Source organism: Fusarium flagelliforme (assembly GCF_020744385.1).
Source record: "Fusarium flagelliforme strain FIESC 12 MPI-CAGE-AA-0113 chromosome Unknown B0J16scaffold_7, whole genome shotgun sequence".
NCBI lineage: Eukaryota > Fungi > Ascomycota > Sordariomycetes > Hypocreales > Nectriaceae > Fusarium > Fusarium flagelliforme.
In genome coordinates, this window is record NW_025763509.1 from 200,474 (window position 1) to 226,592 (window position 26,119).

Genomic DNA, 26,119 nt, shown 5'->3' on the forward strand with positions numbered 1-26,119 from the left:
GCCACGACACTTTCTGTCATACCACCGCTATCCAGTGGTCTTCGTAGATACAGGGAAGTCCCAGGCCTCGCTCATGCAACCCGATGCAGACCCAACCCTCTTCCGACACTCCCTTCTCCGTAACAAATTAATGCCTTACACTAGAGGCATTCGATTCGGGGGTAAATTTTGCTCATACAGACAATCTTTTCCGAAAGTGGCCTTGCCAAAAAGCCACACCTAATTCAGGCAGCACAATTGCCCTCGACTGCAAATGAAATGATAGCATCTCCTCCAACCGGGTCTCGGCTAGAAGTGTCTCAGCCATACAGCAAGGCAGTTCCAGATTTGTCGGCTTTCAACAGTTGAGAAACCACAGCAAATTCCAAAGGCGTCAATATCTGTTCAATAGTTAGAGGCCCATCAGCTGAAGATCCTGATCCCAATAGAGCGAGCATTGTGAGTCCGCAACAATATAACGGCACACCCTCAAAGTCCACAAGACCACTTGCGCAACTCCCAGAACTTTATTATTCATACTTGAGAAGCTCTAATATATGTGACATGTCTTTTCCTTTCTCTTGCATCTTCTCAGCGATATCGAGAGGCGTCATACCATTTCCATCCAACGCTTTAAGATCAGCGCCATGCTGCAGAAGCATTCTGGTGACACCGACATGTCCAGCCTCAACAGCGGTATGAAGAGGCGATCCCCGCTGTGACGGACGAACGGCATCAGTTCCAGACCGTGCCCCACGCTCCAGCAAACGAGCCATCATAGGTTCGTTTCCCAGTTGAGCAGCAGCTCCCAGAGCACCCGAGCGATCGAGCCTAGCTCCATGTTGCAGCAGTATGTCGATCACAGCGGGATCATTGTAAAGTGCAGCGACTATGGCTAGAGGGAATGTAGCTGCATCCGGGTCTTGATTCGGGTCAGCACCGGCTTCAAGAAGATATCGAAGATAGTCGATATTGTTGCGTCTCATGCAGGCCACGATGAGGGGTGAGCCATAATGGTCGAACGGCATGTTGATTGCTGAAGGGTTTCGCGCTAGTAAAGCTTTCATGATCGGAATTGAGCCTGATTTGACTGCATTTCGGACGATCTCCTCGTTCAGAGTAACTGAAGCGTACTTGGTCAAGAGAAAATTGACTACAGCGGTATGGGACTCCTTTGCGGCTGTTGCGAGAAGCTCTTGCACAGTCTCGTCTAGTGGAGACTCTTTTTCTTTCAAAAGGATAGTCTCCAGTTGGCTCAAGTCTCCAGTCGAAGCCAAGGCAAAGAGTTCGTCTGTGAAAGTAGAGGTCATTTCAAAGTTTGCAGCAATCTGATTTGCGGTCGGGTGAGGTGAAAGGACTCGAAGAGCATTCCTGTTTTTCTTCCCATCTCAAATCACATGTCCCTATGTCGTCATGCGGGGTCACTCAACACTGCTATCGATACTTCCGTTGGTTGTTTTTTAGATCTATTGGTATCTGCCATTAAGAAAAGGAATTACGTCTTCTAATATTTCTAGTTGTAATATTTTACCATGTACTCTCACGGTATTACTACCCTATAGGTGAAAAATCAGATTAATGTCACAGATAACATTTCCTACCTACAAGGTTTTGCAGGGTTATCAGGGCTGGGTTACAAAGAGGCGCAATATCCGGTATCGCCAAGACTCCAGCGCCAGAAGCTGAGAGGGATCAAGAATCATGTACCTGGTTATCGGAGCTCAAGTCTGCAAGCAAAGAATTGTCGGGATCATGCAACGGCGATCCGCCAAGATGTTGAGATTAGAGAGCAGGCTGCCCGTTTTGGATTAACGCAATAGATAAAAGCTAGAAGATACAGCCCGGAACACATGGGCTACCAGTTAACAACGGACCAAATGTTCTGTGCGGCTACGTGGGGGCTTGACTGCATCGCGCCACATGTACGAGCCCTACTGTGAGACGCTGAGAAAAGTAAAGTTAATTATTCTGGTCAGTGGGCGCTAGTCACGCCTTCATTTCTACAACAGATTGCAATGTTACATGACAAAACTAAGAGCTGATATCCTTTTGACCCGATTGGACTGCCTTCTCAACTCCATCCACAACATCTTGAACAGCCGAAAGGAATGGCGAGTGTGAGGCTCTGCTCCTGAAGATCACCGAGTCGGATCCGAGAATACCGGCCATATGTTCCTGCACAGCTGCAGGGATGGCTTTGTCTTCCTCGCAGATAAAGTACAGGCAGTGCATGTCTTGCCATGGCTCGTAGTCAACCTCATCTGTAAACGCACGGATGCATTCATGTTCCAGAGCGCTAACTGCCTTCTTCTGCTCATCGGCAGACATATCGTGGTAGAAGACTTCTTCCGGGGTGTCCGCAAACACGCGCTCGCCCTATGTGGATGATTAGCATGCCCTTTATGCACAAGAGCTTCTGCAGCACTATTTACCTCTACACGCATCCAGGGTAGCCAGTTTCCACCAAGCATTTTCAGGAGGCTTTGGCCAACGGGAACTACAAACGCAGAGAGGTAAAGGTAGGTGATGATGCCTCCCTTTTTGCCCTCCTTCTGTCGCTGCTTGTATCCCAGACCTCGGACGGCTTGTGCTCCGACCACGCCTCCGTATGAGTGGACAACGAGAACAATCTGCTTGCCTTGCTCAGCTAGAGCTTCGAGAACCTTGCGGACCGCTGCAGCATCATCTGGAACTCCCTTGGTAGGCGGCTCGGCACCGACTGTCGGGAACGCAACGGCCTCCGTCTCCCAGCCCCGGGCTTGCAAGGCATCGCGAGCCAATTGGAAGGAGTCAGGCGAATGCCATGCCCCTGGAATAAAAACGATTGTAGGCTTGGAATCCATAATAAATGTGGTTCTCGGTATTTAATAACAAGTAAGAAGTTTTTAGGGACCCTTTACCCTCATGACGCGTTTGGGTGGTACTTATAGCTGTATATTTCTCCGGTAACATAACTGTTGCTTAGCTTCTTAAAGTTAGATTCCTTCCTCCTTGTCGGAATTTCCGCGTGTAGCGCAATTAGTCCCAATTTTAACACGTTGAGGCTAATGGGAATACCATCCTCTCATCCAATGAATTGAGTTAGTGTGCTCCAGCAAGCAATTGTCCCACTATTTCAACCGTCAACGTCTCGCTAAGGGGTCTAGTTTCAGTTGAATCCCCTAACGACAGGGTCATCGGATCCATTAAATGCAACGGTCAACGTTGGTAATGTGACTAAAAAGGATCATGAGTTAAGCATGAATCAAAGCTCATAAAGCGGTGGGCTTAGTTAAATTCCACTTTGGTTTAGTCCATGCATAGCAGATTAAATGTTATTAGAATTAAATAGCAATATTTTTTACTTTGCTCTCTACAATCGCTTTAAAGGGTTAAGGGAATAAGAAATGGACCAGTGGGTAAGATGGAAGATTGAACATGTTTAAACCTTGCTAGGCCAGTCTAAGCGTAGTATCGGAAGTGGGAGGCGGGCTGCTGGGATACGATACAACGTGCCGAATGGCCGGTTCAATTGTTTCATCTGATTCAACGCTAACTCATCCTTCAGCCCAGTTTGATATGCGTGTCAATATCACTTTGTGACTGCTCATAGCAAGGCCAAAGGCAAAACAGGGAAAAAATATGATTGGTTTCCTTTATGTTTCTCGGCTGGCAGTGAGAGCTAAGATGCGAACCAACAGGAACAAGCATAACGGGGTAAAGGCACTGCCCGCTGTCAAAGCGCTACACCACTACAGTTGATGAATTCGTAAGTCAGCTCGGTGCCGCTTTTCACTGGGTCCGAAGAGCCACTAATATTCAATTGAGTGCGACGCTGCAATCTTCATTGACACTCACTTTCTGACTCGCTTGTCGTATTTTTTGCTTTTGTGATCCTCGTACATGCAGATTTAGCTGGGTAAAAAAAAAAAAAAAGGGATTCGTCAGACCACCTTGACTCGACGGAAAATGAGATTTGACAAACGCTGAGGTTGAAACCCGATTGGTCGATAAGAGAGGTGAGAATATCTCTCCGAGACTAGACTTCAGGGCTGTGAAAAGTACTGGCATCTCCCTTGCAGGATCGTCCAATCTAGTCTGATTTGGGCTGCACATCTCACGCAGGTTTTGTACATCGCACCACAACAGATGGACGATGAAAGTGTTAAAGTTTAATCACGCTTGTGCTGGATTGTTCTACTCCGTATCCGTACGTGGCGTCGTGCGAGTTACTTCATCTTGGCGCCATCCCTTCATGGAATTCTCGAGCCTTTTCCGCTTTCATTCCCGCTCTTTGTCTAACCATGGCGCGTGATCTAGATGCCGATAGAAGCACTGAGCTTAATACGACGACCACCATCGTCTTGGTGCTCTCTGCTGTATTTGTTGGTCTACGGTTATGGGCTCGGCAGATGAGAATTGGGTACGGAAATGATGATTGGCTAACTGTAGTGTCGCTGGTATGTTCAATTGAATGCAGCCAAGACTTGTGCGATCTAACAATAAGCTAGGTCTTTGTTTTTATTACCGGCGGACTTGACTATGGCAGTAAGTTAGACCGTTTGAGCCTCATCGACGTCGCTAACAAGTTACTAGTGATTGCCCACGGCCTCGGAAGACACTTCGAGCGCGTCGATACACTAGATCAAGTAATATTCCTCAAGATACTTCTCGCTTTCGAAAACATCTACGTCACAGCCGTGATGCTCATCAAGCTTGCCCTGCTATCAATGTACCTACGCATCTTCCCGTCTCGACGCTTTCGATTAATATCGGCTATCATCGCTGCGGTGGTAATCGGCTGGTGGATTGCGATTTGCGCCGTGTGCATATTCCAATGCCATCCAATTCGAAAGGCTTGGGAGCCGTGGATAGACGGCAAATGCATCGATCTGAAGGCTTCTTTTATCGGCAACGCGATTCCGAATATTGCGACGGATATTGCGATTTTGTGTTTGCCTGTTAAGCAGATATTGAAACTGCAAGTGAACATCGCTCAAAAGTTGTCGTTGTTGGTTATTTTCATGCTTGGAAGCTTGTAAGTTCTGATGCTGGACCAGCTAGGAGTTGTCACTGACCCTTTAGTGTTTTATTCGCCAGTATATACCGATTCACAACCATTATGCAATTCGATCCCGTCGACACTACATGTAAGCGACTCAAGCGACACATCCTCACCACTCAGCTAATATGTACAGGGACACTCGCAACAGCTTGCACCTGGTGTGTCGTTGAAGTAGCCTGCGGAACCATTGCGCTATGCCTGCCGACATTGAGACCTCTCATGCTGATGGTCTCTTCCAAGTTCGAAAGTATAGGGTCGAGAAACGAGACAGGCAAGGGTAAAATACCCACGGAGCTGGTCACGATCGGAGGAACGGGTGGTAAGACTGGGGTGTTTCAACGAATAAATGATGAATATGAACCGAGCTCAAGTCAGAGGGGGCTTGCTTTGAGGGATGGGAGCGCACCGCACGTCGATCAGAGTGATCAGGACTCAGCAGATGGATCACAGTTCCACGAGGGGAAGATGGATCCTAGATAATCACATCCCTCATCAAAAGGGAGTGTATAACACAAGAGTCTTCTCAATACGTTCTATGTAAATACAGAGTAATACTGCAAGGATTATAAAATGCTACTACATAAAATTAATTGAGCGCTCAAATAGTAAAGTAAAATAACCTAGCTACAGTGACTATACTGTCACATGTAAAATGATATTACATGATATTTGATAACAAGTAGGAAGTTTCTAGAATAGCTCTTGTTTTAGCATGTGGTTACCCGGTACTTCTAGCTGTATACAGAGTCTAGCGATCTGGTACCATAATTGTAGATTAGCGTCCCGGGGTTTATTTCGGTTCAGTAAGGGTTACCGCTGCAGCCGGCCCGTAAGGCGAATGGAGAACATCATATTCTTATCCAATGAACTGGTTAATGTGTTTTACTAAATTGACTAGTCAGGTGTCAGGCCTCAAAGCTCAAGCCACTGAACTCCACCACCTTGATGGGGTACTTGTTATCCGCAAACGCAAAAAGCAAATGTCGTATTTTGCTTCCTTTCAGCTTTCAATACATATGCACTGGTGTGACTCAGTATGGAAGAACTTGTGATCTGCAACTAGGGTAACAGATTCCCTGTGTATGGGTTCTTTGCTGTCTGAGCGTTCCTTTCAGCTACTTCTCGGGTCGCATGTTTTTCTTAAAAGCCGTGGGTAAGTTACGCTCCACATATTAAAGTTAGACGCTTGGCCTGACAAGTACCCTGGATGCTTGGGCCGCGGGATCAGCGTCTACACCGTGCACTGGATGTAGACAACCTGCCAAGGCATTTCATATAACGAACTGAGCCTTTATCCCTTGCGCAAGACAGCTTGACTTGCCAATCCCTTGTCAATACCCGGGCAAACGGCAATAAATGACTTTTTCAACCCCATCACAGCGTTTCCCAGAGTTTTCTACCGTCTGGATTTAAGTATCCGCCGAGCCTCACCAATGTCTACGTAATCGCTTCTATCATTTTCTTTGTTTCCGTACCCGAGGCCAGAGTATGAGTTCCCTTCCGGAACCGCCTGCAGGGTTGGACCTCAACGAGACCAAGGTCCCCGCGCTTGTTAGTGGCTTTGTTGTCACTTGGGTCTTTGGGGCTATCACTGTCGGTTTGCGTATCGCAGCGCGAAGACTAGTTGGGAACCCTCTCTGGTGGGATGATTGGCTTATTCTTGCTTCACTGGTACGTAGTATTTTGACCCGCGACCCAAACTCTGTTTATCGCTTCGAGAGCTATTGCTAACAAGGTATTTATAGGTGTTCTCTGCTGGGTTCATGTTTGACGTGACTTGTTTTAGTGCGTTGATCAATCCAGTCCCGTTTACTATGATGACTAACCACTGGTGTAGTGACTGTTCGCGGTGGCTTTGGAAGACATCTTTGGGCTGCACCGGAGAATGGACTTGAGGTTTACTTTCAAGGATTGTTTGCCGCCGAGTATCTGTACACCTTTAGCATTGTCTTTGTTAAGCTGTCTATCCTTGCTCTGTACTGGCGAATCTTCGGCTCGCTGAATTCAACTCGGATACCGATATGGATTCTCTCTGGTATTGTTATAGCTTGGGGCATCGCCGTCGTAAGTTCCCTATCCCCACGCCGTTCATGCCTTGGGTGTACTGACTGCTTGACTAGATCCTCGTCACGACCTTTCAATGCTGGCCTGTGTCTGCATTCTGGCTCAGGTTCAGCCCTAGCGCTGGCGAGATGACTTTCCAATGCCCAGTTGATGTCAGGATGTTCTTCATCGCAAATGCCATACCGAATATCATCACCGATATATGTATCCTTCTGGTTCCGGTCCCTGGAATCTGGACCCTACAACTGCGCACTGGAAAGAAGATAGCACTCTTGGGTATCTTTGCTCTCGGTCTATTGTAAGCAGACTTCCATTCAAGATGGTTGTATTTGTTGAAACTAACCAAACTCCCTGATTAGTGTTACCGCCGTGTCTTTCGTCCGGCTGTACTATGTCGTTGCTCTTGACTTTAACAGCTTAGATGTTACTTGGTCGTTCAGCGAAGAGATGATGTGGACTGGAATTGAAGTCAATGTTGGAACCGTCTGCGGTAAGTCAGGTCTGCTCTCTCCTGCTTGATCATGCTGACCTTGTCGATCAGCCTGCCTTCCATCTCTAAAGCCTATATTCTACCTGGCCTTGTACGGCGCAGCTCACCAAAGCACACCGAGAACCACTGGAGCAAGCAGGTCTGGAATTATCACTATTGGCGGCTCTGGTGATCCGCGCAAACACGAGAGGGGCGTGCGGTTGGAATCACCCAACGATGAGGCAGGCAGTTCAACCTCGATTGTGCCTGCTCCTCGCAATCGTCAATATCATGAAGACGCACATCCTTTTTCTACCTTAACAGACAATGATTCGGATACATGGCAAGACCGCGGAAGTCATGATCTGGAGATGGATCGGATACAAGATGGGCGGGAGAAAACAGGAACGAGGTTGACGGTGGGAAAAGCCGATGATCTTTAAGAATTACTATTATTTTACTAGTAAATACTTACTCATTACTGCCTTTACATGGATGAAATATAATTCTAATTGTTGCATCGAAGTCACGCACTATTAACATAGCAGTACAAATACACCGCCACCAGTGTATTTAGGCCTAGTAAGATGATTTTATCATCTTGTCCTCCTGTGACCGCTTTCTCGAGATGAAAAGTAGCTTGCCTGTATGTCTCTATGGTTGCGCTCGGTAATGCGACAGATTCAATGCGGTGCTGGCAGGCCAAGCTTCGCAGGGTCTTCTGAAACTATCCCAGGGTAGATCAGTGCTTGGTCCAACTCCAAAGAATATTGCATCTGTGAAGGATGAAACTGTAGGGTATGCCTGATGTTTTCTGGCTGCGATTGTCAATGCCTCTTTAACGATCATGCCTCCAAGACAATGGCAATCCACAATATGGGTCTCAATGGGCCCGACTACATGTGAAGGTTATCAGTGGATCATTGACACTGTAAACTTGAGACAAGCCTCGCCTCTCATTTTAACTATAGGCACACAAGCAGGTTCCTTGCCTGTCCAGCCACGCCGGATATCGATGAGCCAAATACAAAATTAGCATTGTATTGATAGGCCGATATTATGGCAGTTGGTGTCGACTCAGGTAAGACAGTTCGAACCCAGTTTGATCCCGCTGTCTTGCGTGTCCATAAATTCTCCTTATGGTTTGCACTACCCAAAAGTTCATCCCATGTCCCAATACAATGCTAGATAGCGATCTATGATTGGTGGTAGTAAAAGAAGGCCATTTGGGCGAGTCCTTACGCTATTTTTGTTGCCGGACTAGTACGTGAAGAGATAGGGATATTGACGTTTCATAGATTTTACTCCATGGCGTCAGGCCAACGTGATAGACCTAATAAGAAATAGGTTTATTGTCGCTGCCTGGAGTCTTACTGTGCCAGCTGTATCACTACCCTGGAGCCGTCTGGTTCCAGGTGCCTCTTACACACTGACATCAGGTGATCCTTACACTAAAGATAACAGTAGTCATGTTTGTTATGTCAGGGTCATTTCATCCTGCGCAGCTAACCCTGATTTAGCTCACATCGTTATTTGATGCCTACAGTGTTCATTTAACCTGAGATGTTAAAATTATGCAGCGCTATGGCGAACTGCAGCTGCTGTGTTCAATACAGGAATTGAACAAGGTCCCAGGATAGAAATAAAGGTTATATTATAAGAGATCACAAAGAAGCTAAAGTCCACCCGCAAAACCTCAAATCTTATGTCCTCAAAACCCTAGCCTCCAGTTATAAGAGATAAGGCCTGCTGAAATAGAAGGCAAAGTCACTGAACCAGCTCATTTAACACCAACACAAGCATTGGTGTCTTTCCATAAACCGCTGCAATCCTTCTTAACTGCTGGGTTCCACTTAAAGAACTGGTCCATTGTGATCTTCCTGTATTTCAGAAGGGCCTGGCATGTAGTTGTAGAACTGATGTAGTGGAATGTGACACAATTCTTGACCATACCTTCTTGAATAGGCAGAGGTGTCTTTACTCCATTACTGGGAGCCGTTGCGGTAGGCTTTGGTGTAGAGCCGAGTACGCCAACACATGCATTGGTGCCCTTCCAAAGGTGGCTGCAGCCTTTACCAACAGCGGGATTCCATGCAACGAAATCGTCCAGAGTAATTTTGTTGTAGCTGATAATGCCTTGGCATGTAGTCGTGTCTCCAACAAAGTGCCACTTGTTACAGTTGGACACCATGCCTTCTTGAATGGGCTCTGGTGTCTTGATTCCATTGCCCTTAACGGTCGTTGTTGCGGGCTTAGCCTTGGTGGTTGTGGTAAGAGATGGGGTGGAGCCGATGACACCGACGCATGCGTTCGTGCCAGCCCAGAGGTGTTGGCATTCTCGGCCGACAGCCGGGTTCCACTTGACAAAGTCGGCAAGGGAGATCTTGTTATAGTTGAGGATACCCTGACAACTGGTTGTGGGGGACACATAGTGAAACTTGTTGCAGTTGGTCACTATGCCTTCCTGGATAGGTTCTGGGGTTTTGATACCATTGCCAGAAGGCTGCTTAGTAGTAGAGGGCTTCTGGGTAACGGTCGGCGTAACAGGGGTAGCGGTTGTCTTAATGACCGATGTCACCTTGGCAGAAGCAGGAACTGTGCTTTTAGGACCAACGGCAGTAGGTGAGGGTTCATCATCACCATCGGTAACAGACCCAATGACACAGTAGGACCCTTCTCTGTCGATGTTGGGGCACTTGATACCAGGGTTCAATGCCTTGAGATCGTCCTCAGAGATGCCCCAGGGCTCAGCAAAGGTTGCACATGTCGCTCCACTCTCAGGAGAAGTCCAGAATGCACAGTCCACAGCTCGACGCGAGGGGATGGAGAGGGCAGAGGGAAGCTGTGAAAGAAGGCTCACAGCCACAAGTGTTGCGAGATACATCTCGTTGGATGAAAGGATTGATAAGAAGGAAGAGTGGCTAGGTACAGAGGATTATTGGATGGTATGTTGTATCTACCTAGGACCGGTCATAACTCAATTTATACATTTATCTATTCTGCATTGTTTGACTGAAAGTCCCTCAATCTCATGATGAACTCTACTGTTGGTCGTGCAAAATTCTGTGCCTCTTGCGACAAGAGCAAGACCCTCGTGTTCAAAAACTCTTGTGGTAGACCCTGTAAACGGAGCATAGTTGAAGCTATTGGCTCTCATCCTTGGGCTCGTCCGAGAATCGTAGACTAGCAAGGATCCCGTTGACGGCTGTCAACCTTCCTACGGGCCGAGCCACCGGGCGTCTGGGGTTGGCCTCAAGGGCCCCAGTCTTTCTCAGTTGAGTTCCCTTATTTTCTTGAAAGGGGATTTAGCCGTCGGGGTGAAAACAGGCGAAAGTAAAGATGGAAATTTTCGGACACTGGGTAATGTGACACAGTCTTGGCGCTGTAGCCGATCTGGGTCTTAATTCTTGAAAGCAGCGAATCATACTCTCTTCTGCGTATTCGCTAATGAGTTTAAGCGTATGAGGAGCCATGGTACCTGCTGATTCTTACTTCTCCGGTCACCCCACGATTCTCGTTCACGGCAAAGGGTTCACTCATCCCTGCAGGTGCCCCGCCACAAGGACCTTTTGAAGTGGTGCATTGACTAATACCTATCAACCAACAACTACCAAGCCGGAAACACGGCCATGCAGGTACCACAACCAACATACATATTACTCATGTGCCCTTACAGACGCAGGGTCCTGAATTTCACTCACTACAAGAACTCGTTCAGGTCCCTGTAAACTAAATTGTCCCTGCGCGCTTTCTTACTCAACATCCTCACTCATTTTCAACATGCGTTGCCTCTATTCCTTGGCGTGTTGGTTCTTCCTCCTCGGCATCTCCACAGCGGCTGCCGAGGAACAGCAGCATGATTATACCGGCACCTTGGAGGTCGGTTTGGTCTTTCCACGCAATGAGTCGACAATCAATCCTTCCTTGGTGATGCCTTTCGTTTTCTCTTACCAAAACACTAAACTTGTTCCTACTCTGCAACCCTATTTTATTTATGATGTCTACAATTACAGTAATACTAGCCGCCCTATTCTTCAAGACAGTTTCGGACACGATTCTATCAATCTCTCAGCGAACCATGACCCTCATTTCGAAGTGAACTACCATCGACATTTCAACACGGAAGGCAAATGGCTTTTAACGCTTATTTCTGGCTTCTTCGAATGTTACGAGGACCCCGATCGCACATACAACAATACATACAACATTGGCACCAGCTATTCTAGGATCAACATTACCTTCACTACAAAGGGTCCTTCGAAACTGGTCGACCTCGTTGCTGCGACTGACAGCAAGAACTGTTCATCTGCAGCTGGACTCACCATCAAGGTCCAGGACACGGTCAAAACACCTCAAGGTGACCCTCGCTCCGACGAAATGGAATCAGACATCTGCCCTCTCCAGGCTCTGGCAACTTTGGCGAATAAGTGTGTCGCGGTGACCCCTTCGGCTGCGTCAAGCATCGCCGCCGAAATCACCACTCGGGTATGTACATGGCCCTGGACCGTTAACAAGACGGACAAACCTGACGGTATTGATTGTGGATCACCGAAAGAGGAAGAGAGTATGGGAGTAGGAATCGTTTTTGGAGGGACCACTTGTTTAGCATTTTTACTGGGAGTTCTAGCTTACGTCATGTAATACCACTCAGTACTGTTCTCTCAGGCTCATGGCTAGCATAGTAACTTAAAGGATCTAATAAAATCTTTCTATTCTTTCGATAAAGTACTAAGCACGGCATCGTTGTTCAACCGAAAAAAGTGTCATTCATTACCATCGCGTCCGTGCTTGACGTTTTCATGTCAATTAATTGACTTCAACCTTTTCACACGAGTCAGGACCAGACCATTTCTCCTGATCTGATCATTTCTTGGCGAGTTACGTTTCGGCAAATTTCCGCCAAGCTTCTATATCAGCCTAAACCTGGCCCATGTTCATTTGCCGAGGATCTCTATTTATCACACACTGCAACGTGGAGACAACATCCCACATTCGTAACCAACGGACCTGCGATGTACTCCCTCCCCACAATAACGATCAAGGTTGAAGGGTCTTTTGTGTGTCACTTTATTATGTTAAGAACCAACAACTAACAACCAACAACCAACAGTCCAAATGAGCACTTCGAACCAAAACGTCCATGGCGAGCCAAGCCGGACAAAGCGGCTGTATCTTGTGAATGGCCGTGGGTATGAATTGTTATCTGAAAATGATTGGCCGACCGGCTCGTGGCAACATGTAGTAGCGTAACAAAGGAGACAAATTAATCTCTCGTGCCGTGCGGCTGTAGTTCGTGATGGAGAGAGTGAGGCCGTGCAGAATTTGGAAACCCTAGGCAGAGCGAAGTCGGTCAGGTCATGCGAATGAAAGGGTCTTTCCTTTGTAGAAACTGTCGGACAATCTATCTTTCTAGCCTCTGAAAGGAAATAGTTTCTATAAAAGTTCCCTTACCAGCAGCTTTAAATATCTCACCAACAGCAGCTACAGGCATCTTCACTCCAGTCATTCATTAGAAATCCAATCGTTAATTACCATTCATTCTTTTCTATATTGTTACAAACCTCTTCTTTGTTACTTTACCACGCTAAGCTACATTGACCATGTTGATTTCAACATGGCATGTGGCTGCACTACTCTTGACGTCTGTCAACCTTTCCGCTGCCTTGGAAAGAAACAGACTTGGAGCTAGCCCTTACTTTCTAAACTACGATCCTTGCCCGGAGCGGTGCAGCATTTCTGGGCCCGAGCCGGGCAACTGGTCCGTGTACTCGGATCTCGCGCAAATGAGCAAGTGTCACGAAACCATCTTCTATGCATTCTCCCTCTATGATCCCGTCGATGATGACTCTACTCATCGTATTCACGCCTGCACGTCGTTTGGACCGGACTTTTCTCTTCTTCCAAACTCGACATCCTTCCAAGTCTCGGCTTCTTCTCCCGTCAATGTCGATTACGAGATTGGCTGGTACAATGACGGGTTCGGACTGGCTGCTTCTGGAATCCGTTCCATCACCAGGCAAGCTCGTCACTACCTGACTCATGGACATGGTGCATCTGATGGGCCCGCTATCATGTTCGTTCAGTCTGGGCAAGCCACCCTCGGTCTCTATGTTGGCTCGAGCCTCGAGAGTCGAGTTGTTGGTTCTTCTGCCCTCAGAATCCTGGAAGACAACCTCGACAACCTGAATGTGACAGCGTCCACTTTCGCAATGCAACTCTGCGTTCCTGACACTGGTAGCGCGCATTCATTCGGTGTAATGGCGACAGGCAATGGAACCTTTACTTCCCTCCAGAACGCTATTCAGTCATGGGCCAATGGTACCTGCCTGTCCTTCCCGGCGTCTACCAACATGACGGGTCAGGTCTTGTACACCAAGCCACTAGACGTCTTGACCAATGTTAAGAACTCCACCAAGCCAGCAAACCCCGTTTCTTCAAGCGACCAACATGGCCGGCGCCACCAACATCTTCATGTCCGTGCTCAGTGCAAAACCACCCGGGTCGAATCCGGGGACAGCTGCGCCAAGCTAGCACAAAGATGTGGCGTCTCAGCCAGCGACTTCACCAAGTTCAATCCAGGTTCGAAGTTCTGTGCTGAGCTGGTGCCTAAGCAACACGTGTGCTGCTCAAAGGGAGACCTCCCTGACCTCCGACCTTCTAAGAACAAGGATGGTTCTTGCCATGCCTACAAGGTTGACGAGGGCGATAACTGTGCAAGTATCGCTGTCGAGAATGGCCTTAAGGTTGATGACCTTGAGAAGTTCAACAAGAAGACATGGGGTTGGGCTGGATGCAAGAGGCTCTTCTATCAAACTGTCATGTGTTTGAGTGAAGGATCTCCCCCGTTCCCTGACCCAATCGCCAATGCCCAATGTGGTCCGCAGAAGCCAGGTACCAAGAAGACTGGTGATACCACCGATCTCTCTGACCTCAACCCTTGCCCCCTGAATGCCTGTTGCAATATCTGGGGGCAATGTGGAATCACCAGGGAGTTTTGCACTGATACGAATACTGGTGCCCCTGGAACTGCTAAGGAGGGCACTAACGGTTGCATCTCTAACTGCGGTACCAAGATTGTCAACAGCGGTGGTGGTGGCGGTATCAAGATTGGATACTTCCAGGGTTACGGTATGGGTCGACCTTGTCTATACCAGGACGCCTCTCAGATCGATACGTCAAGATATACGCACTTGCACTTTGCGTTCGGAACTCTGACCAAGGATTTCGACGTCGAGGTGGGTGACAAGCTCTCTCAGTATCAATTCAAGTCCTTCGCAGAATTGGAGGGCGTCAAAAGGATCCTGTCCTTCGGTGGTTGGGACTTTTCAGCCCTGCCTGCCACTTACTCGATTTTTCGCGAGGGTGTCAAACCCGCCAACCGTCTCAAAATGGCCTCTAAGATTGCCGCATTCATTGTTGAACATGGTCTCGACGGTGTTGACATTGACTGGGAGTACCCTGGAGCACCTGATATCCCTGACATCCCGCCGGCTGACAAGGATGAAGGAACGAACTACCTCGCTTTCCTCGTTGTGTTGAAGAATCTCTTACGGGGCAAGTCAGTGTCTATTGCTGCGCTTTCTTCTTATTGGTACCTGAAGCAATATCCTATCAAGGACATTGGCAAGGTAGTGGACTATATCGTTTACATGACGTACGATCTCCACGGACAATGGGATACGGAGAACTCCCACTCACAGGAAGGTTGTGCACTTGGTAACTGCCTTCGCAGTCAGGTTAACCTTACTGAGACTCAGTACTCGCTAGCCATGATTACCAAGGCGGGTGTCCCAAGCAACAAGGTAATTGTGGGTGTTACAAGCTATGGGCGGTCGTTCAAGATGGCCTCGGCTGGTTGCTACGGTCCGAACTGCTTCTACACTGGCAACAAGTTACAGTCGGAGGCGAAGGAGGGCAAGTGTACCGGTCAGGCCGGTTACATTGCCGATGCTGAGATCGATGACATTCTCAAGGACAAAAGCCGCGTTGTCAAGCACTATGTTGACTCAACAAGCCACAGCGACATTCTCGTTTACGACGACACCGAATGGGTGTCTTATATGAGCCCCAGCACCAAGATGGCTCGTGAGGCCGTGTACAAGGCATTTGGAATGGGCGGTACCACTGACTGGGCCATCGATCTGCAGAAGTACAACGATGTACCCAAGCCCTCCAAGTCCTGGGCTATCTTTAAGGAGGACGTTAAAGTCGGCGATGACCCCAAGCTTGACAAGGATAGGACTGGCAACTGGACGGAGATAGACTGCACAACGTCCGCCAACCGCGACATCGCAGATTTGACAGCAACTCAACGGTGGAGGATGGTGGGAACTGATGGTGCCTGGAAGGATCTTATCCGCATCTGGAAGGAAGTGGATCGACCCAAAGGAAAAACATGGACATTCTCCAAGTCAATCACCATGAATCTCTACATCCCGACGAGGACCAACTGCCATAGGTTGAAGGCCGACGACTGCGATAATGGCATGTCATGCATTACCTCGATGGACGGCGATTTATCAGGACCTGCCGGAATGTTTATCTGGAATTCCCTAGCCAAAATCCACAAAATGTACAGGGACTACCACAATTCAGTGGAGAGTTCGGCTACATTCATCGCCTTCGATCTCGACGACTTCAGCAACAAATTTGCCCCGATCCCAGACCCCGAAGACGACAAATGGAAACTTGTTCTGATTGATCTTCTCACCTGGGGCGCTTCTTCAGTTGCCGCGTAAGCCTTTACAAACATCCCTCAACACTCTCACTCTTGCTAACATGAGATTCCTCAGTCCCTTCTTCAATTCATACCTTCGTGAGCTTCCCTACTTCCGGAGCAGGCCAAATACCCTCGACAATTCCAAGGACACGGCGATGACTTGGATTGGACAAAGCACAACTCTGGTGAAAGATCTACTTGACAGTGGTAATGATGAGTAAGTTCGCAGTCATCCCAAATTATCGCTAAGTACTAACGTAATTCTTAGGACTAAATGGTCGTTGGAGAAGAGGGACTCTTTCAAGAGCTACATGGGCCAGGTCCTAGTTGGGTGGCAAAAGCTCGCCAATGCTTCAGTATCTGTGCTTTTCAGTGGCAATGATTCGTCAATCGACTCACTCTGGGACATGATTTCAGATGGAAAATTGATTGACGCCGGCATTGAAGGCGAAGGTGAAGGTGAGGATGTTGAATTCGACATCAATCACCATATTAGCAAGTCCTTTTATGGATTCATCATCCCTACTGTATGGAGAGTGTCTGATGTGTATGCTTTCGTTCTTGACTCGGGTTACGATTGTAACAAGGAATACCCTGTCGAGGACTACGTGACCAAGGAGGCCATGGATGCCACCAGCATCTGCTTCGAACAACGACGTTACTACTTGGTCTACCCGAAGGAAGACGGCGTCGGAGGGTGCCATAACGACTGCAAACCTAGTGGCAGTTGCGAGAAAATTTGCCAGAAGAACAAGTTCATCGCTCCACCGGGTGTGTCGAACCTTAACGGGACCAGCTTTGGGGGCATCAAAGTGAAGGATCTCATCGAAGGGTAAGTAACTTTTCTCGCGGCTGCAAGTTCTGTGACTAACTAAGAGACTACAGCTCCGTTCGTACCTACAACCACAACGGGAAGAAGAACACGGCAGACCCTCTAGGCAAAGTCGCTGACTACGTCGATGCGAAAGAACTCTTCAAACTCGACGTCACTACGCCCGGCATCATGCGCCTTCCAGTATGCAGCCCCGAACGCGCATATCAATCTTGGGATACGGCCTCCAAGGGCTCCAGCCCCTTCTACCCATGCGACATGCCCCCCGGAAAGAAGTCGTGCAAAGAGTCAACCTTCCAGGACGACACGAGCAACGCTTCTCCGCTGGTATCAGACTGTAAGATCATGATTCAGAACTTTGAAGCAGATGGTGGAACCAGTTGGAAACCTGAGACGGTTGGTCTTCAGCATAGGCAGCTTGGAGACCATGGTACCTGCGCCTTTGGAGTTGAGGCGACAGCGCTCAATGGAAACATCTACTTCCATTTCGGTGGAGGGGACCTCATCGAGTACGTCAAAACCGCTATTCAGAAGTTTAGTAAGGGAGGCAAGGTCGGCGCGTCTGGTAAGGTGCAGTGTTCTGCCAATACGGGCAAGTCACAGCCAGTCAAATGGGGCATCTACCACACCTAGACATGGGACCATAATATTCAGTTAGTTAGCTAGTATAATAGAATTGACAAGTCCTGGAGTTTGAGTCTATTGAGCTCTAGCCTACCTTGAAGCTCGATAGCCCATCTCTCATAGCCTGGCTATCAATTACTCAGCATTACATACCAAACAACATTTGTTTCTTACTTCCCTATTATTACATTTCAGGTCTTTGACGAAGACGATACGGAATGGCTTCACCTGTCAGCACAGATCAGTAAAGTAGTTTCTGGTGCTACTACTTCATCTGACAGCAGTCCTACATTGGATCGTTTGAACGACCTGCTTGCGGTCAAGTAGCCCTGTAGTAAGTTAATGAATAAAGTAAGCTCATACATAGACTGATACATAGTGCAGCCCTATATGCCAGTGATGTTCTCGAAGCGAACAGTAAAGCTCTCAAATCACTGCTAAGACTATAAAAAGAATTCAGAACAGTCGGCAGAATCTAAATTAATTTAGCTAGCATACAGTCCCTGCTTCTTGTAATATATTATAAAGGTATCATAGTATACTTCTACAATCGATATGTCTTTTTTTTTTTAACTTCTATCGTTAACTACAGTACTCAATAAGTTCTATAATACCTCACCATAGAGAATTTTACTATTTATAGCTGTAAATAGCCAACTTTACATAAGTATAGCTTACTTGTAAAGCAAAGTTTAGTAGAGTATGTAGATAGGAACAGTTATAAAGAACTCTAGATAAAGAGAAGGGCTCCTACAACGAATGTTAGATACGTTGCCCCTCCTGCAACGTTTTGTTGCGCTGTGATCTCTTCCTCCTCCGGAGAGCTACAGTTCACTTGTTTGGGTCTGAATATCTCCGGAACCTCATTGCATACCCAAGAGGTCATTGAGGCTTCCATATCCGAAACAACGGTAGCGTCAAGCGTAGTACCACAGCTATCAGATTCTATGGGTGGGGATACAACCATTGGGCAGACATCTTTATCATAGAATGTAAAATAAGAAGGGGTCCGCATTGTGTCTGTGACATTGATGGTGGCTCCAACAAGAGAAGAACAGTTCTTGCTAGTCGCTACAACAAGGTCGATCTGCTTGGGGGTGCCCTTAGTGGTAAACATAACGCTGATATCAGTTTCGTTAAGGCCAATCATTGTGAGTTCCTGACGACCTTGTTTGGCCGGTAATACATAGCAACGCGTCCAACTAATGTGGGAGTTGACCTTCCAGGTAGCTTCGATGTCGAAAGGATACGAATGCCAAGTGGACGCGATATGTGGATCCACGCTGGATTCATTGACCGAAGGAACGCCTATGCCACGACGTGTACCTAATGCAGCGAAGTTATGGTGGTTCCAGACCACATATGATATTAAAGGTCTCAGATAGGGCAACAGCTCAGTGTTGCGGTAGGAGACGACAATTGGCATTATTGGAGAAGGGTTGTAGGTCTCATTGCGTGGGAATAGAACTTCAATTTGTAAGGCACCAGTGGGACCGTTTAAACTAAGTGTGCGGTTTAAAGGTTACGTAGAACAAAATAGCAATCAGAAAGCCTGATTGGGTTCTTATAGGCGCAAGAATTAGATTTTAATTAGGCCACAGGATAGCAAGGTCCTCTGTGGATCTGTAACGCCGTGCCAGTGAGATGGATGTACTGTGTCTGCATGGCCGTGTTGCCGTTTTGGTAGGTGTTGGTTGTTCCACGTTACTAGTAGTTGGGCTTGGCATGGTAAGGGTATCATTTTACCCAAGTGAGTAAAAACACATGCGTTGAATTGCACTGGCCATACTGAGAGGGCATTACTGAGTCACCGTGGATAGTTACAACTATGTTTCTTCGTGGAATTTATTGCGATACGCTTAACCTAGACCAATTGCGGATTATCTTCTTCTTCCGAATTAACAGCAGGGGTCTTAGATACTAGCGTAGGGCTAAATGTCCATATTCAGCTAACATCGAAGACCCCTGCAGGCTGTAAGCGTACTTGTGCCAATAGAACGAAGTAATATTCCTGCCCCTGGTTTCACAATATGAGTCCTACGAATCCTACAAAGAACCTGAGGCAGTCATAAATCCTTCCGGCTTTTGGAGTTAGCATGTTATTTCCCCTCCTTCTCCCACTTTGAACCCTCTTTTCCATGCTCTATCTGTCGAGGATAGTTGCTGATAACAGTCATTGTCGCCGTTGGCATTTATTCCCGATCTTGAAATAAATACTCATGCCCTCCAAGGACGAAAGTACAATTCTCAATTTTATCATTCGGGCCTCTTACTTTCCAGGGCGACATGGAACACCATAAAGGCCCTGATCTCTCTGTCGAAATGCTTGACATTCAAGAATGGAGGTCGACTGTCAAGAACAACGAAACAAATGAGGTCCAAGCGCTTTTGGAACCAGAAAATGCAGGGTTTGCTTCATCGTCGACACAACACTCTGATGCCAACAAGCATCAAGAAGGAAATGATGATGAGAATTCTAGTACTGATGGCGGGCCAAACAACAAAACTGACCAACTTTACGATGTAAACAAGTCTACTCGCTTACAGTGTATCGTTGGCATCTGTGTTGGTTGTTTTCTAGCCCTCGCATGTATCGCGTCTGGTGTCTACGTCCTTGCCACAGGAAAGGGAGAGCTTGCTCTTCGCCTTGACATTGATGCGACCGCAACAGAGATCCTATCACTTGTTTTCAACATCATTCTCACATTCTGCATTGACAGCATGGCTTTTGTTCATTCCGTGTCCTTGAGATGGGCCCTGTATAGCGAACAGCGATTGGAATTTAATACGAACCTCCGCCTTCTCACCAGTTCAAGCAAGAGTGGACCTAATCGGTGGTACACAAACGTCTTCAGCATGATTTGTTTGTGTTTCTGTTACGGAGGTTCAAGTTACTTACTATTGCCCACCGATTCATTACCGGATGTTGTATTTTTGAACGGTGTGGCTCTTGTGGTACTGGGTTTGGCCCTTTCGGGACACGCGATAGTATCGACCTGGTGTCTTTGGACCCGGTCGGATTCTGTATTGACTTGGAGCTCCAATCCATTGAGCAATTGTTTGGCGGCTGTGCAAAACGGGATGCTTCAACGGCGCGAGGGAAGATGCATGCAACCCGTGCCTGATCAAAACCCTTCTCCATCAAGACAAGGCTACGAACACGACGGCATGGAGCCAGTTCATCCTCTGAAGAAACAAAAGAGCATCTACAATTCACACAGGCATATAAGAATAATTATTGTACTGTTGTGGACGCTGGCAATACTCGCTACAGGATGGGTGTTTACGATCTTGGGACTGGATCTTGCCTATGCGGCGGATAGCGGCAATCATTGCCCACCTGGCTCAACCACACTCAAATGGGATGTACAAGGTCCAGGTAGCTGTGACAGCAACATGGCCAGCCTCTCGATGTCCTTTTCTCAAAATGGAGATAAATATGATCAAGACAGATATCCGCTCCTCCAAGTATTCTTTGGTCTGCTCTTCATCACCGCTATTCAAGCAACCCAGTCTTTTGCTCTGCATTGTACTGAACTGCTTGTCAATATTTCACGAGATGAAAATCACTGGAGGAATGCTTATGTCGGTATAGGGACAAACAGAGGGTGCCCCAAAGGATCTTTGCTCGCCAGCGACTCACTAAAGAATGCATTGACCAGCTGGGAGTATATCACGCTGAGCATCTTGAAGTCTGTTTCTCACTGGAGCGTTGGTCAGGCTCTGCTTCCCTCCATGGACGGACGTTTCATAGGCCCGGTCGAGTGGTTGGATCCGTCTACCGTCAATGGGGAAATGGCTTTAGCGGGTATTACCTTTTATATGACTTATACTCGGTTAATGCTTTATGCCGCCCTCGCTATACTACTGGCTTCGTTTGCCACTTTTTTGGCACTCAGAAAACGATCAGGGCCTCAGCCTGCTACTATGGGCCACCTGCAAACCATTGCTGACCTGGTTGATGATTGGACTCTAAATGAGAAGGGCCGTATCTTTTGGGGTGACAAGGGAACCGAGTTAGAAGCTGAAATCCGTCATGCAGGGACAAGCTCAGATCCGGATGCTTTAGATAAGATTTCCCTCGATGCTATTTATGCAGGATAGTAATACTAGATAGTAAGGAGAGAAATACTAAATTTCCTTTATTTATAATACAATTCAAATACAGAAGCTGTCTCAGCATCTTTAGTAGGTAACCTTTTTTATATTGAGCCTTCCCTGTATCCTCAGCATGATTTAGAATAAGAAGTATCAGTGATAACAAAAAATGAAATTTTTAAGCCCTAATTAGCAGGTTCTGACGCACGATGAACAGTCAGTTGGGCCCAATTTTCGTTGTCCCATTCAAAACCAGCAAGGTATAGCTTCTCTAACTCTTCATCTGACTAGCCAAATTGTTAGTAGACGTAGACAAAAAGACAAGCCACAAGAAAGCTTACCCTTCTCTTAAATGCTTTATAAATAGCATCAAGTGCGTCCTTGATAGTTACACCCGTTGCATTTCTCGCCGTAACATTGGTTCCCAGAGGAAAATGTAGATCTATGCGTTTAACAGGAGGGTTCGTGAGATGCAGTTCAAGAATTGATGGATCCTCAACTGTCGTTGAGGGCTGGTTGATTTTCCTGGCCAAGCGTTAGTTTATAGTAGTCTCGTAGGAGCAATACAGCTATTACCATCCAGTAGACTGTGTTTCGGTAGCAACCTCAATTTCCGTGCCCTCTGCCTCTATTGACAACATATTAGTACCCTGGCCGATTTAAGTAAATGATAGCGTACCGAGATCAAGTATGTTGCGGACTGCCGGAACCGATGTCTCATCGTCTGACATGATGAATATAGTGTTATAAATGGTTGATCTTAGTCTTCGGAAGGCAGGTAGTGTATTCAAGATGAGAGAAGCTGCAATATAGCAGATGTAGGCGTAATTGACCTGTAAAGTAAAATCAGTTTCAAACCGGCACCTGGCTGCCTTTTTATGCATTCTTCCTAAATGTCATAGATACTGGCATAGCAAATTAGCGGGGTAGTTTGTTGTCATAATAACTTTCCATACACGGGAAATACATCTCAAACCTAGGTATACGCAGTAGATCATACATTAGTGAAAGTCTTCAATTGGAGGAAGACGAATATGTAGCAGACCGAGGCGGAGCAGAGTTTTGTAGCTAGCATTACAGAAGCCTAGTGCCCCCGCAGATCTTCCCAAATGCAGATATTCAGCTCTGACATGTGCTGTGCTGGACCAGTCAGCTTTGGATCTGTGCTGCGCTTAACTTAAATAGAATGCTGATTAGAGCGATCTACAGGAAGTATAAGAAAGATGTTTTATAAACAACGGTTTGCTCGAGTTTCAATGGGCTATACCAGTCTCTTTTTGTATTTGTTCCCGTGCGGGGTAGGAGGATCATGTAGATAGGTAGCTAAACGCCCAGACCTTCTAATATCAGGGAGGATGCAGGATTAACCCTCCTCTAAGACTGGTCCCCACTCGTAACGCTCTGATCTCTCTTGTTTCACAGATTGCCAGTTAGCCCCCAGTCACTACAGTGACAGCATCTCAGCTACAAGTCTGACAGGCAATTCAAACTACCCTTTTTCTCCTTGCTGAAGGGGGCTAGCATAGAAGCTGGAATTTGTTATGCAGGGACAAGTTCAGACCCAAATAATTTAGGTAAGATTTCCATCGATGCTATTTATGCAGGATAGTAATGCTAGATTTTCTCCTATCTATAATGAACTTTACATTTAAAGACTGTCTTAGCTAGCCCTAAGTAAAATAACCCATCTAGGAAAATAGCAACTTTTGGATAGTTAACTAAACCTCAATTACATTTCATTTTTAGAGCTTTCCCAAGTATTATGCGCCTTCATATCGCTAAGTCCAAGCGTGGTTACTTGAATGGTTTCTAGTAGTACCTGTTGTGTGACTAGTGTTTTCTGATCCATAGCCAGGCTCAGCGCCAGACGTACCACGTTCTTGATCTGTCTACCATTTAGTTACGACTTGGTCAGCTCTGCATAGTCAATAGTCTGGGTAGCGACTTTAGAGTGATCATTTAGTTGGTTCTTCCAAATCTGCTCACGCGCATCGCGGTCGAGAGCTTCATAGCGAATAGACAGGGTAATTCGGCTCTCAAAGGCGGGATCAAGGCTTCGCACTCGATTCGTCGTCAGAAATAGAATGCCGGGATGGTACTCGAGCATCCGAAGCATAACGCATACCATGGCATTACGCACCGGCTCTGAAGTCCTTCGAGTTTCCAAGAAAACATCAGCTTCATCAAGAACTGCCAAAGCATCCCATTCGGCGCAGATAGACAGAATATCACTGAGTCTAGTTTCCAGATCATCTAGGGTCACCCCGAGCTCTCCCATGGTGATATAGTACAGGGGACGGTGTAGTAACTCCGCTACTGCTTCTGCTGTAAGCGTTTTCCCAACACCTGGTGGACCATGGAGCAGGAAGATAAGACCGCCTTGTTTGGTGCTAATGAGATCCTGGGCCTGAACATCTGGAGATGTCCCACAGTGAACGACGGCGCGGATGAGTTGTTTTCGTTCATGCGACAGGACAAGTTTATCGAAGGCTTGATTTTGGAAATTGATTGCTGAGAGGCCATCGACGAGGACATGACCCCAGGCCTTGATAGAAAAGCTGAATCCAACTAGAGCTGGCCAGCAAGTAACCAAGAGTTCGTTTGGTACTTCATCCCATAGATACATTGAATCGTCATCAGCTGAACCAGAACGGTCACTCTTAGACATCAATTGTCGATAGCGTGACGAGAGTTGGATGATCGCCAGAGTAGCCGCATCTACACCTTGGCAGGGGTGGTGACCTAGAGACGCGCTCCTAGCCATATCAACCATGATGCGACCGCCGGATAGAGACGCAGAGCTATGTGTCGACTGGGACATGGTAGGCTTGTTCCGAGTTCGAGTCGGGTGAAGGATGAAGGTATTCGGAGCATAGGCTAGATACTTTGCGCCACCTCTGCCAAATCTGGCGATCTTCTCTGCGTGTGCCAGGAGAGCATCTCGTTCAGTGTCGACAACTGGCTGGTAGGTCAAGTCGGATAGGGCTCACGGCTGCGTTCCGGCCCATCCAGAAAACACTTCTGTAAAGGTAGCTACCGAGAAGTGATCACCGACAGCCACTACAGTTTCCAAAGTGACGTGAAAGTCTTTGGAGGATGAACCAAAAGCATTGCGGCGCTCCGAGAAAAAGGCATCCGTCACCCGAAATACAGATGGGATTCCTCCAGCTAGCAACGAAGCCTTGACAGGAACATCAGGCCTAAAAAGTTGAAGCAATCCTTGAAAGTGTGTCATGCCTTTTCCGATCATATTATCATACTCGAGAATATCATTTTGATAGATGTCTTCGATTTGTACAATCAGATCGTCAAGGCCGAGGATACGAACAGGACCATGAGTATGAGCTGAGATGACGCCGAATCCAGATAGCAATTGCAGAGTATGGCGGCGCCAATATTGTAGGAAGTCAGACGTGCGCTCGAGTGACCCATTGTTGTATTTTTTTCAGGGCATACTGGAGGCAACGTAGGCAGCCAAGTATACTGAAGAGTTTACTAGCGTTGGCCCTTGATGCGTGAGGAGTGCCAAGATACTGGTTGATAACGACGCGTAATGGGACTGAGCTGGGTTTGGAACCAGACTTAGGGAATTCGAATTCCGGATCTTTGGTTTCCCCATCGCTTCTTTTTACAATGAAAGGTGGAATGTCAATGCTAGCCTGAAGTTGCTCCTCAGGCTTAGAACGTGACGGGAAACGGGGAGGCGGTGGCGGTGGCGGATGTGACATCTCGGATAAGAAGAAAGAAAACAAGGATAATGAGATGAGAATGTAACTTCAGGGTTACGATAGCATCACTATATTTATAAATGTGAGGAATTCTGCTGCCTAAGTCGAAACGGGCACTAGGAATTAAACAGCTGCCTGGGATATAATTAGTTAGCATTAAGGGTCTCTGTAGGATCTACAGAGAATCCAATTACCTAATGAATTACTTTTTTAAGCTAAGTGGCTTAGCTTTATGGTATCGGTCTCCCAAAACTGTCTTGAAATATTCAACGTCTGATGTATATGCTATAGGAGGCAGATAAATCCATCTTCTAACTACTGAGTTATTTACCGAGATATAGGGAAATGTGGCGCGGATAGAAATCATCCCAACGTGATGGGCCTAAGAGTAAATCGTGTGCAGTCAAGTTAACCCCGAGAAACATCTCAAGATCCTCGCTAAATGTCGAAAGGCGTCGGGTTGGCAAGCCTAGTTCTGCGCTTTAATATCCGGCCATGTACATGCCTAGTCGAAATTGGCTTGATGATGCATAAGGCCCACTCAGAATATCAGAACAGTTGG

The 26,119-nt window shown here is 47.1% G+C and overlaps 11 protein-coding genes across 11 annotated transcripts; 5 read left to right on the top strand and 6 right to left on the bottom strand.

Moving 5' to 3' along the window:
* Positions 1-467: 467 nt before the first annotated feature.
* Positions 468-1,323, bottom strand: B0J16DRAFT_375087 (ankyrin repeat-containing domain protein). The gene has a single exon (XM_046130664.1). It carries the CDS (start codon positions 1,287-1,289, stop codon positions 510-512), a length of 780 nt encoding a protein of 259 aa, XP_045978516.1. The 5' UTR covers positions 1,290-1,323; the 3' UTR covers positions 468-509.
* Positions 1,324-1,723: 400 nt separating this feature from the next.
* B0J16DRAFT_180393 (Alpha/beta hydrolase fold-1) lies at positions 1,724-2,939 on the bottom strand. The gene is made up of 2 exons (XM_046122588.1): positions 2,412-2,939; positions 1,724-2,355 (listed from the first exon to the last, which is right to left on the bottom strand). The coding sequence occupies exons 1-2, from the start codon at positions 2,820-2,822 to the stop codon at positions 2,011-2,013; spliced, it is 756 nt and encodes a 251-aa protein (XP_045978517.1). The 5' UTR covers positions 2,823-2,939; the 3' UTR covers positions 1,724-2,010.
* A 1,293-nt stretch (positions 2,940-4,232) lies between these two features.
* On the top strand, positions 4,233-5,693 carry B0J16DRAFT_348262 (uncharacterized protein). Its single transcript, XM_046128703.1, has 5 exons — positions 4,233-4,418; positions 4,470-4,506; positions 4,555-4,996; positions 5,044-5,108; positions 5,157-5,693. The coding sequence occupies exons 1-5, from the start codon at positions 4,263-4,265 to the stop codon at positions 5,501-5,503; spliced, it is 1,047 nt and encodes a 348-aa protein (XP_045978518.1). The 5' UTR covers positions 4,233-4,262; the 3' UTR covers positions 5,504-5,693.
* Positions 5,694-6,301: 608 nt separating this feature from the next.
* On the top strand, positions 6,302-8,068 carry B0J16DRAFT_180422 (uncharacterized protein). The gene is made up of 6 exons (XM_046122590.1): positions 6,302-6,694; positions 6,769-6,808; positions 6,861-7,087; positions 7,144-7,385; positions 7,447-7,577; positions 7,629-8,068. Exons 1-6 carry the CDS (start codon positions 6,512-6,514, stop codon positions 7,997-7,999), a joined length of 1,194 nt encoding a protein of 397 aa, XP_045978519.1. The 5' UTR covers positions 6,302-6,511; the 3' UTR covers positions 8,000-8,068.
* A 1,268-nt stretch (positions 8,069-9,336) lies between these two features.
* Positions 9,337-10,440, bottom strand: B0J16DRAFT_403733 (uncharacterized protein; the record flags this gene model as incomplete). The annotated part of the gene is made up of 1 exon (XM_046132733.1): positions 9,337-10,440. The coding sequence occupies one exon, from the start codon at positions 10,438-10,440 to the stop codon at positions 9,337-9,339; it is 1,104 nt and encodes a 367-aa protein (XP_045978520.1).
* A 789-nt stretch (positions 10,441-11,229) lies between these two features.
* On the top strand, positions 11,230-12,262 carry B0J16DRAFT_348266 (uncharacterized protein). Its single transcript, XM_046128704.1, has one exon. It carries the CDS (start codon positions 11,337-11,339, stop codon positions 12,195-12,197), a length of 861 nt encoding a protein of 286 aa, XP_045978521.1. The 5' UTR covers positions 11,230-11,336; the 3' UTR covers positions 12,198-12,262.
* An 894-nt stretch (positions 12,263-13,156) lies between these two features.
* B0J16DRAFT_274802 (uncharacterized protein) lies at positions 13,157-17,740 on the top strand (the record flags this gene model as incomplete). The annotated part of the gene is made up of 4 exons (XM_046123683.1): positions 13,157-16,290; positions 16,349-16,492; positions 16,544-17,107; positions 17,161-17,740. 4 exons carry the CDS (start codon positions 13,157-13,159, stop codon positions 17,738-17,740), a joined length of 4,422 nt encoding a protein of 1,473 aa, XP_045978522.1.
* Positions 17,741-18,461: 721 nt separating this feature from the next.
* Positions 18,462-19,157, bottom strand: B0J16DRAFT_323650 (uncharacterized protein; the record flags this gene model as incomplete). The annotated part of the gene is made up of 1 exon (XM_046125783.1): positions 18,462-19,157. One exon carries the CDS (start codon positions 19,155-19,157, stop codon positions 18,462-18,464), a length of 696 nt encoding a protein of 231 aa, XP_045978523.1.
* A 728-nt stretch (positions 19,158-19,885) lies between these two features.
* Positions 19,886-21,924, top strand: B0J16DRAFT_403736 (uncharacterized protein). Its single transcript, XM_046132734.1, has one exon. It carries the CDS (start codon positions 20,018-20,020, stop codon positions 21,833-21,835), a length of 1,818 nt encoding a protein of 605 aa, XP_045978524.1. The 5' UTR covers positions 19,886-20,017; the 3' UTR covers positions 21,836-21,924.
* Positions 21,925-22,014: 90 nt separating this feature from the next.
* On the bottom strand, positions 22,015-22,560 carry B0J16DRAFT_388010 (uncharacterized protein; the record flags this gene model as incomplete). The annotated part of the gene is made up of 4 exons (XM_046131714.1): positions 22,015-22,116; positions 22,171-22,354; positions 22,406-22,457; positions 22,509-22,560. 4 exons carry the CDS (start codon positions 22,558-22,560, stop codon positions 22,015-22,017), a joined length of 390 nt encoding a protein of 129 aa, XP_045978525.1.
* Positions 22,561-23,459: 899 nt separating this feature from the next.
* On the bottom strand, positions 23,460-25,567 carry B0J16DRAFT_364550 (P-loop containing nucleoside triphosphate hydrolase protein). The gene is made up of 7 exons (XM_046129948.1): positions 25,375-25,567; positions 24,849-25,247; positions 23,970-24,791; positions 23,775-23,927; positions 23,703-23,714; positions 23,628-23,669; positions 23,460-23,597 (listed from the first exon to the last, which is right to left on the bottom strand). Exons 1-7 carry the CDS (start codon positions 25,555-25,557, stop codon positions 23,559-23,561), a joined length of 1,650 nt encoding a protein of 549 aa, XP_045978526.1. The 5' UTR covers positions 25,558-25,567; the 3' UTR covers positions 23,460-23,558.
* Positions 25,568-26,119: the final 552 nt, after the last annotated feature.